Here is an 18,538-nt window from a genome sequence, read left to right as displayed (position 1 = left end):
GAAAGATACCATGCAAACCACGCTTGTCTAACTTGGAGTTTTGTGGTGAGTGAACCCACATGTCAGAACCAAAAATTTTCATGTGTTTGACGTATGGCTTTTTGCCAAACATCTTCTCATAGGGGGTACAACCAATCGCTGAAGATAACCTGTGATTATAACTGTAAGTAAAACACGAGAGAGCTTCGGCCCAATAACTCTCTGGAAGATTTGCATCATGCAGCAAGGTTTTTAACCCTTGAAGCAATGTTTGATTTGCCCTCTCGCAAAGTCCATTCTGCCATGGCGAGCGAGGACTAGACAAATCGTGTTGAATTCCTTTCTCAGAGAGAAAAGCTTCAAACTGCTGAGAAGTGAATTCCCCCCCGCGATCAGTGAAAAGAATTTTTATCTTCTTACCATGCACATTTTCCAACCAAGCACAGAATTCCTTGAACCTAGGAAAAGCCTCTGATTTCTGCTTGAGATTGTGCACATAAATATACCTGGAAAATGCATCAATGAGAACCATGAAGTACCTGTTTCCACCCAAAGAGGGCGCTAGTGGTCCAACCAAATCAGCATGAACAATTTGGTATGGTTCTGTAGCTTGCCTACTAGACACCTTACCTTTCGCAGCCATTTTCACCTTGTTTGCTGCGCATGCCTTGCACTTCATGTGGTACCTGCAGGGTTTAATAGTCATACCTTCAACCAAGGCAGGCATTTTAGATACTGCCTCAAAATGGAAATGACCAAATTTCCGGGGAAAATCATGAATACATTCTGCATGCAAACTTTTGTTAGAACCTGCAATGCAACAAGTTTCATCCTGCACAACATCATCAAAATATAAAACAAACAAACGATCAACATATTCAGCATGCAATACATAATCATTTTTCTTTGTGATGATGCACTTTCTGTTCTTAAAGGAAACGTCAATTTTCCGCTCATTCAGCTGTCCAACGCTGAGCAGATTATGTTTGGCATCTGGTACGTAAAGCACATCTTTTATCGATAAGTCCAAACTGTGAAGAACAACAGTTCCGTAGCCTTTACTGGGGATTGTGTGGTCATTCGCCTGGTGAATTGCACCTTCCTGCGATGTAAAAGACACAAACAGTCGCTTATCGTTGCACATGTGGTGCGTTGCAGCCGAATCAACAACGAAGAAAGATCTAGACGTCTTCTGGACCTCTGCAACCTCTGGAGTGAAGCGTGAGACCATTGCCTTGTGCTGCGTTGTCCTGGACACCGGACCTTTGCCTTTGCTCTGGCCTCTTCCACGCGATGAGCTTCCGCTGCGCTGCTCTGTCTTGGCCCTGGGATATTTGCATTCCCTCTTCATATGGCCTAGACGTCCACACGAGTAGCATTTCACTGCCTTCAAAGCTTTGGCGCCATCTGGTGGTTCCACTGCACTCTGGGATGACGTCTGTGAAGACTCCCCCTTACCCATGCAGCTAGCACCCCGGCGATCTGCTTCATTCTGAATCACGGCAGTAACATAGTCCACTGTCAGCTGAGCAGTTGGCTGTACAGCAATCTGAGTGCCAACAGACTCCCAACTTGAACCCAAAGAATGTAGTATCATGAAGGAATACACAGCCTCTGGAAAAGCGAGTCCTCTCTGTTGCAGCTCATGTCTCAGATTCTGCATCTCCATCAGATGTGTACGCACATCTCCACCTTCAGCAAGAGCCATATTATGCAGCTTGGTAAAGTAAAACATAGTGGATCCAGCTTCTGTCCTCAAGTGAGCCTCTCTCAAAGCGTCCCAAATTTCTCTGGCTGAGGTCTTACCACGCAACAGACAGAGCTCTTCTGGGGATACTATCAATGTAAGAGTTCCCCTTGCTTTGGAATCTTTAGCTTTCCATGCATCTGTCAATGGAGCTGGGGGGTTTTCTGTAATCACCTCAAAAAGACCCTCTTTCCGCAGAACAGCCTCAGCATAGAGAACCCAGTCTGTGTAATTTTTCTTATTGAGCTTAGGAATCCCAAAAGCATCAGCTAGCTTTGCATTAGCCATCTCTGCTGCGTTAAATCAGCTGCGTCACTGCTGCTTCAAACCTCATTCCAAAAGCAAGTTCAAAAACGCTTTCAGTTTCCAGCCTCCCCAAGCCTTTAAGCTTGTGCCTTTGAGCCTTTGCCTGTGCCCGGCAAACAGCTCTAAAAGTTCAAAGTCCAGCCATAAAGCCATTAACTAGAAGCTGGCAGGCTGCCCGGAGCATGAGCAACATACCTCTCATCAATCATCCTGACGCACAGAGATATCGTCCGATCCGTCCCTCTGCATTCCTTTGCATTCTTTGCCGGCACTCCGAAGTCCATCCGTCAGATTGATTGCGTTTTTCTGGGCCCGGAACCAGGAATGTTGATTTTGCAGAGTCCCGAGCACAGCGGAATGATGAGCAGTACGTGCCACATACTCTACATTATTTTACTTTATTTACACTTCAATGCTAAGAGCTTACAAACAAGCATCTTGCTTCTGCAAGGAGCAGAGAGGCATCCTTTCCCTCTGAAGCACAGAGAGAACTGTGAAAAACAGGAAACCAGTGTACGTCACATCCAGTCTCCTTTCCCGTGAGAAACTCCAACAGCAACTCTGAGTGTGGAATGTAAACATTGCCTCGTGACAAGCACTTCGCTGCACAGTGAAGAGAGCAGAAACCAACAGTGCCTTGGGTTTCAAACACCTCGGGTTACAAACACTTTGGGTTACAGACTCCGCTAACCCAGAAGTAGTACCTCAGGTTAAGAACTTTACCTCAGGATGAGTACAGAAATGGTGTGGCAGTGGCGTGGTGGCAGCAGGAGGCCCCATTAGCTAAAGTGGTACCTCAGGTTAAGAACAGTTACAGGTTAAGAACGGACATCCGGAATGAATTAAGTTCGTAACCAGAAGTACCACTGTATGCTACTTCCAGAATCAACAGAGGCAGTTCTCTGAACACTAACCACTGGAGAACAGCAGAGAGAGAGGGTGGTTACCCTCAAATTCAGCTTGTGGTCTTCCTGTGGACATCCAGTAAGCTATGGTGGCAAACAGAATGTGCTGTCTCTTACCCCTGCTGTTTCCCTCAGTAAGTTGGAGGGTGACCATTTGCTGTGGGTTGGGGAATGCTGCCCTAACTGTGTAGGTTCCCCACACAAAGAGGAGCTCTGGGAAATCAGGATTATATGTGGTGCAGGAAGCCCCCATGAATAGGAAAAGGCCACAGTTTGTAGCAGGTGAAGGAGGGGCCAAAGCTTAAGGTATTCACTTCTACTCCCATGTTCTACTATCGTGAGTCCAAGTGGAGCAGCTGTTGGTGTTCGATGAGGAAGATGAGGAGCAGAGCATGGAAGGCACCACAGGTGGGGAGCAGGCTGAGAGGGAGGATGTGGCCTCCTGTGCATTTAGATGTTGGGGGAAATGTAGGCAGTCCCATTAGCTGCCTATCCTGCTCTAGCCATGGAGCAGCAAGATTCCCTAGCAATGGATGAGGGTTTTAACCTGCCAGGAGGGGAGTCTGGGCAGCTGGAGTGGTACCTCAGCTAATGGGAGTGACCTCCATCCCATCACTGAAAACTCAGGGCTGCCTCTGCTGTTGGTAACAGATACATGCTCTTCATAGAAGCTTGTGCCTCCAAGTGTGTCAGTCTCACAGGGAGAGCACGCCACAGCTGAACTCAAAATCTGACAGGGAGGTGTGACCATTAGTTGGGACATCTTTTCAGCCTTCATCTAGTTTTAGATCCCTGATGCTGATCTTAAATTCTCTAGCTGTGCTTTTGGCAATCTGTACCCATAGCCTGACCTGTGTCATTGTAAGCCATAAATAAAGCTTTCCTCCTTACTTGCATGTAAGAACCTCCGTTGTAGCATTTGGGCCACTTACTCATGAGTTGAACTCCTGAATAGGGTTTATTTCCCATGGAAATATATTTCACAATGGGAGTCATTCACTTCTTGGGCATCCCAGATGAAATTTATTAAAAGAGCTTTGGTACAACTTTTTTCCACTAAGCCACAACTTTGGTTTCCACTGATATTTGCTTAGGATGGCAACCTTCAAAATACTGTATATTCATTTTCTCATTTGGTGTTATTCTGTGAAAATATGTTTGGTTAATTTAGGGTAAGGGGAAAATATGGAAAGTAGTACCAATGAAATTCCCAATTTAGTTTTCAACAATTATCATTTAAGCTCATTCTTACAAAGACATCATTTTTGAATCTCAAAAATGTTGGATGCTTAAGCTGATTAAAAGTGTGGATTTTGCTTGCTTTTAGTTTGGTGGCCACGAAGGAAACAGACAGTGCAAGATCACGCAGCGTGCCAATGTCTCCATCAGATTTCCTGGATAAATTAATGGGTAGGATGTCTGGCTACGATGCAAGAATAAGACCGAACTTCAAAGGTAATGTCATCTCCCAGGTGTCCATTTGGGTTACAATGTTGCTTGAATTGTTTTAGAAGCAAGAAAAATGTTTGGCTTATAATTGATAATACAGTTTCAATCATTGACACTTCAGCAATCTTTTCTTTTTTAAAACAACAACTATATGTTCTTCTGCTGGTTCAAACTTCTAGAGACGTTACAGTGCTAAATTTCAGTTGGAATGGAGAATTCCTGCAACATTTTTGGATGACGGAATATAAATTACAAAATGTAGTTAAGGTTATGTTAGAAACATTAAAGGATACTGCAGCTATTCAGTGCCAAACAGTTCTGTAATGTGCCTGTTATGAAGTGTCAAACTGGATGTGACAGTCTTGTCACACAAAATGGGAAGAAAGCAGAACTAGTTTGCCAACCTTCTGACTTTGCCCCAGCTAGTCCTCCCTGCTATCCAGCAGAAAGTCCCCAAAACATCACACAAGCGGGTAGCTATAAGAGGTAGCACAGTGATAAAACAGTTAGTTATCAGTAGGCATGGGGTGAAAAAATGCACCCTATTGCAGTTAAACATCCACATGCCCACATAGTTTAAAAGCAACCACAGAAATTGCATGACATTTATGTAAATATACAAAGGTGCAAGTATTTCTAGAACTGGCTGGAAATAATATTAAAAAATAGACAGATATGAGATTCCTTAGGCCAGTGGTACTCTGCTATGCTCCCTTGAAAAGATGGACTGTTATGGGCAGTGCTGAGAACTTACATTATTCATTTTTTCTGTTTGTTTCAAGCCATCAGGTGCTAGAGATTTGGTCAGAACTAAAACTTAGATGCTGCAATGCTGTCAGGGCCCCACAGGTGTTGTGGGCAAACTAAAACTAAAACACTGGGTCAGGGTAAGAATAGAGAGCAATGCCCACCATTCCTAAAGGAGGGAGAAGACCACATGGGTTTCAGATGGCTCAGCCATAGCTGATCCTGGCTCTGCCCTTGTATTGGGTTCAATAGTGATGTGTATGAATAAGTCAATTGTGTGGGTCTTTCAAACACAATAATCACCTAATTGGGAAAGGCACACCCAGTTTGTCCTGCCCACGATTCCATTATTCGTGTCCAGTATCCGTGTGCATACCATCCCTGTGGAGGACGGCATCATGCAATCATATGTGGGAGGAAAATATGAAACCCTTTGACCCATGTGTATGGATTGGCTGGGTGCCTGGATTCAAAATGCAGGAGAGAGCCTTCAGTGGCAGAGTTTAAACTCAGAATAATGTGGGAATGTAGGCTGCTAGACCATTTTATCCCATTTGCTTGCATACGGTGCTCCCCCCTTTCTAGATATTCTCTTTCACATAAAATGGTTTCCATAGGGAGGTTTATTTAAATCATTCCCCATGGTGACTTGGACCACATAGTAAGCTATCAGTGTTCTCAGTGTCCTCAAAACCTTAAACCCAAACATGTGCAGAGGAGCAGCCTGAATTCCTTCATCTGCAAAGCAACTCAGTGAACCACTTCACACAAACAGTTTCCTAGCCATAGGGAACCATTTAATTCTGCCTCCATGGGCAGCTGTTCCATATGTGCTGAGCCTTGTGTGCTTGGGTTTTTTGCTTGGTGAGAGAAAAAAGAAGGTTGCTATATAAGTGAACTTGCACAGTTACATAAGATATGCACTTCTAATATTACTTTCCTGATGTTGTGGCGGTATCATCTTCCTAATTACTCTCTCTCCCCCACTGCCACTGCTTTGCAGCCGAAGCTGTTCTCGTTTACTTACCATAGTTATTCCCATTAGCACATAAACTTCAAGTTCAATCTACCTTAGCTACACTGCACAGAAGATGACTTCAGGCAAATAATAGGAGGCAATCCAATGTCTTTCCACTTTTTATTGGAATCTTTTAAAGATCTCCAGGGGAAAGCATTAGTAGAAAGCTGAAGGCATGGAGGGTCATTTGGAGATTGGATAGTGGAGCTTATTATAGACGCCAGGAGGTCATGCCAACTGTGGAATAGGGCAGATGTTGAGCCAGTAGTGAATTATTCTGCAACATGTATTCCAAATATCAAAAGCCTTATTTTGTAATTGCTGGAATACAGAAGGGACACAAGTCTAATTTGGCATTTTTCTCTTTCTTAAAAGCGTACTTTGCAAAAAAAATAAATCTGAACTATTATGTGGTAGTTAGTTTTAATGTTTTTAAGTCCTGTCCTGCCGCAGAGTGGCTTAATAGAAACATAAAACTGAAACAATCATGCTATAAAAATATCAATAAAATCGCAAGATTGCAATTAAAATACTAAAGCACTAAGTATTATCTGTAAAATCATAGCCCAGAAACAATACAATTCATGTTCCAAAAGCAAAGATAAACAGGGACATCTTGAGATGCCATTTAAAGATGTCAGTTGCAGGAATACCTGCAAGGAGAGGTTCAGACTTATTGTTCAGATAAGCATCCTCTTTGCTGAGTTTTTGGTTTGTGTGTGTTTCTATACTGTGGGAGAAAATATTGCCAAATAGAATTTCGCATTATTTTGGACTCTGCACCTAAAGCCAACCAATGACTTAGCATGAATGCTCAAATGTCCTGGCTCCTGAGGCAGCCACATTGCTTCTTGCCAGGAACAGGAAGAATTTCAACTCAGTTATAATTTAAATGTGAACCTACCTAATTCACACTTTTTTAAACAAGGCACAACACCCCTTGAACTTCACACTGTTCCCAATTAAACAGTGCTGTTTTCCAGACAAGTAGCATGTATAAGAATGCATATACTGGTCTAAAGGGTGCATAAAAATGCAGATATTAATGAAAACATGATACAAAAATGCATTCTTTTTTAGGAGAAACTGCATTGAAAAAAGTGTATATAAGGAAAACTGCATACAAAAATGTGTATATTAGGAGAAAATCACACTAAAAGGCTGAATTATCATGAAGGGGTTTGTTTTTTTCAAAAAATCTGCAAACTGATGTGGAAATGTGGAAAACAACATATGTGGGGGAAATGAGAAACTAAGGGCTTATCCATATCCCTGTGTGCCCCACTGCTTTCCCTGTGGGAAAACCAGCAGTTTAGTGCTAAATTGGAACAAACAGCAATTGGCTTTTCCATGGATAGCTGTTGGTTCTGACTTAGGGCTAAAGAGTGGGTTTTCTGGGGGAAAGTGGTGGGGTAAAGGCAAAACCACTTGGAACCATGCCTAGAAAAGCACAGGACTAGCAGAAAACTGCTCAGATCTGTGCTTTCTAGGCACAGGGGGGGAAAGAGCGTGGATGAGGCCCGATAGAAACCGAAATGGGCAGAATTGCACATTCCTTCTCCTCCCTGGGCTTTTTAGCTCAGTATGGTGCATCAACTATGCCAAAGTTTGGAATGGGATGTAATCTGAACTTGGGGTTGCAGTTAAGGTCTCTCCTCCTTACAAACTGTATGCTTACAAACTGTAAGCATGGGAACAAACCTTGGCTATAGGTCATGGTTAAGGTGGAGAGACCTTAGCTGTGATTACTGGTTTGAAAGACTCATAATGAGCTAAGAACAGTCAATGGCCCATCTGGTCCAGCATATTGTCCTCACAGCAGCCAACAAGGTGGGAAACCAGGAGGGCAGAACAGGAGCACAGGAGCACTCTGCCCTCCTGTGGTTTCCAGCAACTGGTATTCAGAAGCATTGCTGCCTCCAACTGTGGAGGTGGTGCATAGCCATCATGGCTTGTAGCCATTGGTAGCTATCTCTCTCCTCCATGAATTTGTCTAATCCTCTTTCAAAACCATCTAAATCAGTGGCCATCACTGCCTCCTGGAGACCAAGTTGCATAGTTTGACTGTGCACTGCATGAAGTAGAGGTTTCTTTTATCCGTCCTAAATCTTCTACAAACTCTGCCACACTTCAGTTAGCTAAAAAAAAAACCACAGAGGGGCATTGGAGGTGCAAATTGTTCTCTGGGACCTCTCACATTCAAGTGGTCATGGTAAACCATAGCCTAATGCAAAATCATTTAAAAAGCAAACTCTATTGTAGAGTATAATTGGTGCTTGATAGACACCATTCGATCAGCTTTACATCTGAAAAAGCTTTGCCGTGTATGGACTGCATACCTTAGAGAGGGGGTATGTAGGTTCTTTCTAGGATGGTTCAAGCACTTTCCGGCAGGCAAATTATTATTTCAATTATTGATTGTCAAGAACATTGTTTTCTTACTACTGGCTTCTGTGCAGGAAAGCATTAGCAGTGACACAACCGCTTATCCCTTATGACAGTCTAGCTCATTATAAATAAATCAAAAAACTTTTGTTTTTTAGCCTGTAGCAAAATGGTGGCAAAGCATCATTGTAATCTTCCAGTGATTCAATTGCTTTATTCATTCAGGCACAACCCTATGGTTCTTCATAGTGGTTTTTAATGGTTTTTTTCTACCTTGCATGTTAATTATTGTGTTATCCAAGAAGGACCTTAAAAGGTAAAGGTAAAGGTACCCCTGCCCGTATGGGCCAGTCGTGTCCGACTCTAGGGTTGTGCGCCCATCTCACTTAAGAGGCCAGGGGCCAGTGCTGTCCAGAGACACTTCCAGGTCACGTGGCCAGCGTGACGAAGCTGCTCTGGCGAGCCAGCACCAGAGCAGCACACGGAAACGCCATTTACCTTCCCGCTAAAAAGCGGTACCTATTTACCGTATTTTTCGCTCTATAACACGCACCCGACCATAACACGCACGTAGTTTTTAGAGGAGGAAAATCCGTAGGCATTCCACCCGTGGGCATTCCCTCCATAACACGCACAGACATTTCCCCTTACTTTTTAGGAGGAAAAAAGTGAGTGTTATGGTGCAAAAAATACGGTCTTTATTTTCACTTAGGGGTGCTTTCGAACTGCTAGGTGGGCAGGAGCTGGGACTGAAAGACGGAAGCTCTTAGGTTTAGTTTAATTTTCCTGGAATTAGATAAGAATGGAAATTAATAAAATGCACTAATATCCTCCTTTTGTTATAACTACTTTGGATAATATATAATTATTCCCATTTTACAGATGTGTATCTAAGTCTGGGATATCCAAGTCCACTTGGTAGTTGATGGTGGGAGAGGAATTCAAACATTCTAGGTTAACATTCAGTAGACTAATACAAGTTGCCCCTCGTGATTAAAATTCAAGTTAAACCATCCAAACATTTATTCCCTGAATAACAGACAGAAACTTAGATATGTTGCAGAGCAGGAGAGAGAGAGAGAGAGAGAGAGAGAGAGAGAGAGAGAGAGAGAGAAACATTGGCTGCATTCACATGACAGTTTATTATATTTCCCATTTCTGAATTTCACCTTTAGCCCCACAAGTGCACCCAGTATGTTAGAAGAAAAGAGGGAAAGTACAACAAAACTGGCCTGTTACCATATATATATAAGTGAGGAGGCTACAGCAACTACAGTGTCAATAAGCAAGTACTACTGAGTCTCAAAAGACACCTTATTTTATTTTTTTAAAAAAGGAGATCACATACGTACACTATACAAAATAATATAAGCCTCACCACCCCACCCCTCCTCTTCCCCCCTCTTCTTCCCCAACCTTATACTGTACTCAACACTAATGTCTCACAACAAATGTAACTGATTTGTAAGAATGACTGCACAACCTGAAAAAAGAGACAGGGCATGTACTTTTGTAAACCAAGAAAATATTTAATAAGAATAATTTTTTTAAAAAGGAGATCATTACTTCTGCAAAAAGCACTTTTCCTGTCAGAAGAATAATCCATTATTTCTTACATCAGCCATACAAAAGCTGCATTTCAGACATAACAAGAACTGTTTGAATGATTATTATTCCGAAATTTTATCCCTTTATGCAACAATTCTGAATTGCTCCATCTCTTCAGCAGTGCAGTGTGAATGCACTCCTGAGTGTTGAGTTTGAGGGGCATTTCATCCTCGCAGTACCCACATGAAGGAAGGGCATGTCTGTGAGCAGAACCACGGGTGTTTATTATTAGTAATGATAATTAATCACTTTACTAACAGAAATGGCTCAAACAGTGCTTTTGTAAAAGAAAAAATGGTGCTGGTACTCACCATGAAGTTGTTACAGTAAATGACACACTTTTAACATTGGGGGAGGGGGAGAAGGTGCCAGTACTGCGTAGACTTGAGTATCCCCAGAAAAAAATCACTGGACTCAAAGCAATTTACATACGGTTCTTCTAGTTCAGGGATGAAAAATCTCTAGTGATCCAGTGCCCAGTTATCCGTTGGCCATTGACCATGCTGGCTGGGTCTCATTTATTTATTTAGTTAGAAGATTTCATGCTGACACTTTGCCGCAAGGTCCCAGAGCAGGATAGAACAACGGAGTGCACAAGGGCAGAAACAACTAAAACCATTACAACTATCAAACCAATCCCAATGGAACAAAAGAGTACAAATTCAGCAAATACCTTAGCTGTCAAAGGCTGCGGTAAAGAGGTGCATCTTCAGCACATGGCAAAAGGAACGCAGTAAAGTTGCTAGGCACACCTCTGTGGGCACCAGAGTCTGACAACGCCTGGAGGTCCACAGGTTCCCCTTCCTCACTACTGGATCTCCCAGCAAAGAATAGAAAAATCCAGTGATATACATTCAAATGCATGTGAAACAAAGGGCTACACAAGCAGTGTTCAGAATGGGGTGTGCGGGTTTTGTGTGTTTTTTTGGACCTCTGCAAATGTTGGATGTTGAGGCAGGAAACATGTCTAGACTGCCTTTGACAGATACCTGAGGGAGTGTGTCCCTTTTCTTCTACTTGACAACCCTGTCTAACTTGTCAGGGCGGTAAAATGTGATTTGATTTAACTTAAAGGAATAGATCTGTTGAAACAGTGTCACTTTCAGTCATTGCACCGAAAGGCTGCAGTGTACATTGTTCCACTGAAAGTGACAAGCATACTGCCCATTATTATAGGTCTCATAGCAGGCACTTAGCTGATCGCGCTGATCAGCTACCAACTGGTAGCACCAGCTGGATTGCTTTTTCTCCTCCAAAGGTAAACGATTTTAGCATCCAGTTTAAATTAAATTTGCGCAATTGTGCAATAGGTGTTGGAATAATGGTATTCCATGCGTGCATTGGAGCATTTAATCACCTTCCTTCTGGCAACAGCCTTTTCTTCTTCCCACTCACAAATTGGGGGGGGGGGCAGCGGAATGAGATGCTTGAAAACCAAAAGGACAAAGATTATGACACCACCATGCATGTAAGCAGAGCCAAGGATTTTGGGAGCCACATTAATTCTACTCTCCGCCTGTCCTGCCCAAAAATTTCCCAAAGCTGATATGAATTCTGGGAGGGAAAGTTTGATTGCTAGTATCTGCTAGGTAAAGGTAAAGGTACCCCTGCCCGTACGGGCCAGTCTTGACAGACTCTGGGGTTGTGCGCCCATCTCACTCAAGAGGCCAGGGGCCAGCGCTGTCCGGAGACACTTCCGGGTCACGTGGCCAGCGTGACATCGCTGCTCTGGCCAGAGCCAGAGCCGCACACGGAAACGCCGTTTACCTTCCCGCTGGTAAGCGGTCCCTATTTATCTACTTGCACCCGGAGGTGCTTTCGAACTGCTAGGTTGGCAGGCGCTGGGACCGAGCAGCAGGAGCGCACCCCGCCGCAGGGATTCGAACCGCCGACCTTTCGATCGGCAAGCCCTAGGCGCTGAGGCTTTAACCCACAGCGCCACCTGCGTCCCATAGTATCTGCTACATGAGTGTATTTGGGGAAACTCTAGTGCACAGGAATAGAGTTAAACCTCTATGTGATCTCTGCGTTGCACAACATGACCCTTTGGACTCCTTCCAAATCTACAATTCTGTGATTTTGTCAGCACAACATGGTCCCAGTCCTGCTGTTGAGTCAGACTGTTGGCTCAACTAGTTCATTCTTGCCCATACTGACAGTGGCTGTCCTTGAGCTCCATTCAGGAGCCTTTTCAGCTTCTTGGAGATACCAGTGACCGAACCTGGGACTTTCTGCATCTACTCACCCACATGCCTTTTCTCCAAACATCTGGCCCTCAGATGAACTTTGCATAGGCTTTCATGGTCTCTGGGTGGCAGCCTATTGTGGATTACAGAAAAAAGATGTTGTGGAAAAATCTCCACTCCAGTTCTGCAAGGGAATGAAAGTAAGCCCATCCTATGCCATTTCTCTATGGAGTTTTAAGGGGAAATTCTTTAAAATGCACATAGAAATGGAAAGGTACTCAAAGAAAAGGATATATGAAAGGTGGTCTTAGGGCTGCAGTACTACCTCCTTTTCTCTTAGCTCATGCATAGGGAAGCTCATGCATGGGGCCAAATTGGAGGGCAAAGCCTGGCCCTCAGAGGCCACACATTCTCTCAAGTAATGATCCTCACCCCACCCTGCCCCCCTGCTATGCCTTCTCCTGACAATGTCTCTTTCTTGCTTGGATGGAGGGCAGAGTGGGTGGGTGGGTAGAAACTAGCGTATGTGCAAAGATAAGCCTCACCTTCATTGCTCCGTCTCCTTTTGCCATGGCATGTGGTCCCCCAAAAGGTTGTCCAGAAGAGAATGTGGACCTTGAGCTAAAAAAAAGTTTGCCATCCCTGGTTTAGCAGCCACAGGTTTTGGCTTGTTTGTTTGGTGTGGGCAGTAATTTCTGCATGTTTTGATTTCATTTACAGGGCCTCCAGTAAATGTGACATGCAACATCTTCATAAACAGTTTTGGATCCATTGCAGAAACAACCATGGTAAGATGTTCTTTATCACAAACAATTACATTTCAAATTATTTAGATTTAGACTGCAATCACGTGCACACTAACCTGGAAGTAAGTCTTACAGATCTTACTAGCACTTATCTTTGGATTTACTTGCATGAAATCCTGATCAGTGATCTTTAGATGGCAGGTGGAGCCTTCTAAAATGAAACACACTCATTTGTGGTTAAACCCTTGAGTGCTGAGCAGGGCATATGCTTCCATGTACTTGCAGGGTTCCTGCATAACCATCTCCATTCCTTTCACTGAAAAGGGCAGCTTCATGTCCTTTGCCAAGTATGAAGGATTATTCCTCATGTCATACATTCAAGAAAATTTGTATTAGAATTCCAGAACTTTGTATTAAAATCTAACTTCTAAATGCTAAGGATTGACTTGGCTGTTGAATGCCTTTGAAGGAAACAAACCTATCTGGGTTTCTTTATTTTAAATGCATGATCTTTTACTTCTTTTCTGCTATTATGTGACCTGGTGGTCTTTTCATCCCTCTACTCTCTACCCTATGGGCTTGCTTCGCAAGATGAAAACGTCTTGCAAGTTTGTTTCCTTTGTCTTGCAAGTTTGTTTCCTTTTTCTTAAAACCGTGCATTCAGGGGGTGCAGTTGCGACTTGACTTCGAGGAGCAACTCATAGCACGCGGTGTGGTAGCCTTTTTTGAGGTTTTTGAAGACTTTGGTGATTTTTGAAGCTTTTCCAAAATCCGTGCTTCGCAAGACGAAAAAATCGCAAGACGAAAAAACTCACAGAACGAATTAATTTCATCTTGCGAGGTACCACTGTATTTAATTTTCCTTCACCTTACTGCTAGGGATGGAAGGATCTGCCAATTTCAGTTGTCTCATTTTGCTAATCTTAAATTCAGTTCTCAGTGTTTCTGCAGCAATTTACAAAACAAAAAACCAAATCCTCATGAAAATTCAGAGTGGATTTCTCCTAATAAACACATTTTGTATGTAGTTTTGACTAACACATACATTTTTGCAACCAATTTCTGCTAATATAATGCATTTTTTGTGTTACTTCCACTATTGTATTTGTTTTTATGTACATTTTTATAAAAAAAAATTGGAGAACTGCATTGCAAAATTCAAAGAAGGGTGAATGTGAAGGAGAAATTCAATGCATTTCATCTTTCAAGCCTAATTTATCATATTTGCACATTATGAAACAATATGAGAACATTCACACTTATTTGAATGGAAATGAAAGATCTACATGTGCAAAGCTGCTCTTTACATTGAAGTGAATGGATAAGTCGTTGCATAAGAATCCTATCAAAACAAGGTACCACTGGACTGGAGCAACTGAGTGGAACTATATTGTGGACAAAGTCGGGAAGGTCCTAGGGAAGAGAGGAAGATGCACAGATATATACAGAAGTGTTGTATCCTGATCATACAGACTCCATAGTTTCTCAGTCTTTGGCAGACCCTCCTCACACACATTGAGATATTTTCATTCCATGATAAGAGTCAGAAACTCACTCATCTAAAATGAAAGCTGCAGTTAGTTGGGTACATGCAATACATATTCATCTCTAGGGCCTTGGCTGCAGTCAATTATAAATTATTGCATAGTTTAAAAAAAAAATTCACTGCTCATAGTACATCATTTTCAGAACTCCCTAGTAAACTGCTGCTCTGAATGTAGAGGAATGCCAGGGCTCTGTAATAGTTCACTTCTAAATTATGCATTGATGCAGCGCAAAGGAGGACTTTCTTGCGGTCAGCAATTGTCAAATTCTGTCAGAATCAAAGCCATCATTTTGAGAATATGAGCATGTTTAAAACACACTTGGCTCTATTTGTAACCTCTCTTGGTTTAGCATCTATATTCTTTAACTTCACTGTACCGAACAAGAAAAGCTCTTTAAAATTAAAGTAGGGATGTTATGTACCTTAGTTACAGGTTAACTTCTGATACTTCAATATAGCTAGGGAATATTTTGATGCTGTTTTCTTGAACAATTGGTCACCTTTCAGATATTGTTTTATTTTATACATGACACTATTACTTTTCACTTACTATTTTGGATGAAGGAGAAGTTTTCTGAAGAAAGCTTAGAATTTAGGCGTGCAACATTTCCCCTACATTTTACTATGTTCTAAGTGCACAGCAGACAAAAATATTAAGTGTATGTTCTATATTCTGAACTATCTATGTTATTTAACATGCATACCTTCTCAAATGTGCATTCATGATATTTCACAGGAATCGAATAAATACTTTTAAAGTCCATTTTATTTTAATGTAGTTTACTCTAATATATGTAGACCAAAATCTGTTATTTCCCTGGCTTGGTCATAACAAAACAACCAACAGCTGAGTAAATTCAAAACAAGGTGTGTATGTGTGTGTGTGATGGTTGCTTTTAAAAAGTTAGAGATCTTCAACGAGAGTGTCATGCAAGCTACATCTGATGAAATTCCCTCTTCTCTACAACTAATAATGACGCAGGAGCTTTATCCTCTTTTGCATTATACCCTGTCTATAACTCTTTAAACTGTAAAGGAAACATAGGAAACTGCCTTATGAAGATTCAGACCATTGGTCCATCTAGTTTAGCATCATCCACAGTGAACAGTAGTAGCTCTCCAGGGTTTCAGACAGAGCTTTCTCCTAGTCCTACCTAGAAATGCTGTGGATTGGATGGGTGATCTGCATTTAAAGAAGATGCTCTACCACCAAGAATTGGCCCTTCCCAAATGGGTCATGCTTGATTCTGTTACATTAAGTGAAAAAGGGAAGCTGAGCGTGAAGGGAACTTCCTAAACACAACAGAAATGTGCTTGGTCAGTTATAGTTTCTAAGCATAGATCAACTCATGCTCAGTTGTGCCCCATTTATCAAAGAATGCTAGAAGCTAATGTAGAAAACATAGTAATGGAGCAAATGAAGAAGAGGAAATCTACATGCAAAATAAATTCTTAAAATTAAATTTTAGGATGGTGACAGTATCCAAGTAGGCTGAGCTTTATTAAGTTACCACCCACCCACCCCCCGCCTGCATATGGTACTAATAGTTTATACCTTTATATACTCCAAGAGAGGATGGGACTGCTTTGCTTCTTCAGCTGGTCTCTCCTTTCCATCAAACTTGGAATAAAAATGCAAGAGCTGGTAGTCACAGCTGCATTCCTCCCCCTTGCTTGTGGGGAGGGTTTACAGAGGCATCCTGAATTGTAGCCTGATAGCACTGTTTGCCTGTCACCAGCAAGGAGTACTAATGAATGAGAGCAGAAGGTGGCTAGCCTATAGCCGTTGGGTGACATTTTTGGACTCCAGGTCCCATCAGCCCCAGCCAGCATGGCCAGAGATCAGGGACAATGGGAGTTGCAGGTCTAACACCCCCTGTAGGAACACAATTTTCCTACCCATGAACTAGGCAGTTCAGAACACTGTACAAAAAAGAAGGGGGGGAATCAAATGCAAGGGCACCATTCTATGTAACAACACACTTGCCACATCACCATGCTTGCCTAATGGCCAAACTGCACATAAAGGATTTCAAGGAATGTCCAGGCAGCCCAAAATTATCACCTGCCTATAATTTTAGACCTCTGCAGTGGGTTTGCCCTCCTGGAATCAAGTTAGTTTGGAGAGTTAAACATTCCTGAAGTCTCCCCACCCATTTGTGAAAACTGCAATCAAGGCCTTAAGTTAAAAAAAATGCTTTTAAGGTGTTACCATCTTAGGAAGTTCTTTCAAACAGGATCTTACCTGCAAGCCTCTCATCTGCTTCTTAGAGAATTCTTGGGTCTGGCATCCATCTGTCCCAGGATACTATGGAGGAATGTGCCTTTGGGGTGAAGTCATACTGTTGGAAGGCTGCAACACCTGCTGTGGCTGTAGAGACCGATACAAGAGAGACATATATACAGTAACAATGTTTGTGCTATATGGTTCTTTGTACGTCTTGCTGGGATGTATGTTTTGAAACTGTAATGATTTTTTGCCTATTTTATTGTAGACTCTTCTTCTCATTATCAATACCTCGGGTACCTCGGGTTAAGTACTTAATTCGTTCCGGAGGTCCGTTCTTAACTGTTCTTAACCTGAAGCAGCACTTTAGCTAATGGGGCCTTCTACTGCCGCCGTGCCGCCGGAGCACGATTTCTGTTCTCATCCTAAAGCAAAGTTCTTAACCCGAGGTACTATTTCTGGGTTAGCGGAGTCTGTAACCTGAAGTGTATGTAACCTGAAGCGTATGTAACCCGAGGTACCATTGTATATTGTTTGCAGAGTGCCCTTCAGCATTTTTCATGGCTGTTACATGTCACATTGGGTTAGAAGGAGAGGAGGCAGCAAGTCAGCGCTGTATTTGCCAGCTTCCTGTCATCAGGAATCTCCCATTCTTCAGGAAGTCTTTCTTTAGATCCTGCCAGTGACCCTTCCCGTAGTTCTGCGATGATCTCCCCAAATGAGAGAGATTGTTCTTTGTTGTTCTTAAGCTGCTTAACAGAATACAGCAGCACTTCTGAAATAAGTAGCAGATCCTAAGAGACTAGTAAATGTGCCACTGTTTCATTGACACTTGGAAAGGGATCGAACAGCAAGCGACTTTAATGGAGCCAATTATCTGTGTAAAGGAACCATGTCTCTTGCTTAGTCCTGCCAAGCTTTTCCTCACAGGCATTTCAAGGCTGGCTGCTAATAGGCACATTGACTGGACCAGGAACAGGAAGTGACTGATCTGACTTGCATGCTGAAGCTGGCACTAGATCTGCTCTTTTGTGTGAGGCTGTCTAGTTGTCTTATTCTTAGAAAACTCAGGTCAAAGAGGCTGTTAATCTCATAATCATAGAGAGAGTCAGCCTTGGAAACACATTATTCACAGTTTGAAGAAGACCTAGGAAATTAGGCTTGCATGCTAACTCACTTCTGGCAGGTTCCATGTACCTTAAGGTAAAGGTAAAGGTAAAGGTACCCCTGCCTGTACGGGCCAGTCTTGCCAGACTCTAGGGTTGTGCGCTCATCTCACTCTAGAGGCTGGGAGCCAGCGCTGTCCACAGACACTTCCGGGTCACGTGGCCAGCGTGACAAGCTGCATCTGGCGAGCCAACGCAGCACACGGAATGCCGTTTACCTTCCGCTGGTAAGCGGTCCCTATTTATCTACTTGCACCCGGGGGTGCTTTCGGACTGCTAGGTTGGCAGGCACTGGGGCCAAACGATGGGAGCGCACCCCGCTGTGGGAATTCAAACCGCCGACCATGCGATCGGCAAGTCCTAGGCACTGAGGTTTTACCCACAGCGCCACCCGCGTCCCTACTCCATGTACCTTGCTGTGTGACAAAAATTCAACAAGTGGAACTTTCACTCCCTGCATTTCATACTGAGAAAATAGACTTAAAGACACAAGGAGATGATTGCCAACAGCAGATGATTGCCT

General features: G+C 42.9%; 1 protein-coding gene across 3 annotated transcripts in view; it reads left to right on the top strand.

The window, feature by feature from the left end:
- The window catches only part of GLRA3 (glycine receptor alpha 3), an 80,429-nt gene that overhangs the window by 25,946 nt on the left and 35,945 nt on the right, over nucleotides 1-18,538 (top strand). For all 3 annotated transcript variants that reach the window (XM_079991415.1, XM_079991413.1, XM_079991414.1), the window contains exons 2-3: nucleotides 4,265-4,392; nucleotides 13,051-13,118. In XM_079991415.1, coding sequence (XP_079847541.1) covers nucleotides 4,265-4,392; nucleotides 13,051-13,118 — 196 coding nt within the window. The remainder of the gene's footprint in view (nucleotides 1-4,264; nucleotides 4,393-13,050; nucleotides 13,119-18,538) is intronic.

The sequence above is a fragment of the Podarcis cretensis genome (genome assembly GCF_951804945.1).
Source record: "Podarcis cretensis genome assembly, chromosome: 9".
Lineage (NCBI taxonomy): Eukaryota > Metazoa > Chordata > Lepidosauria > Squamata > Lacertidae > Podarcis > Podarcis cretensis.
The sequence above is the reverse complement of the archived record's forward strand: the minus strand, read 5'-3'. Positions and strand labels throughout refer to the sequence as shown.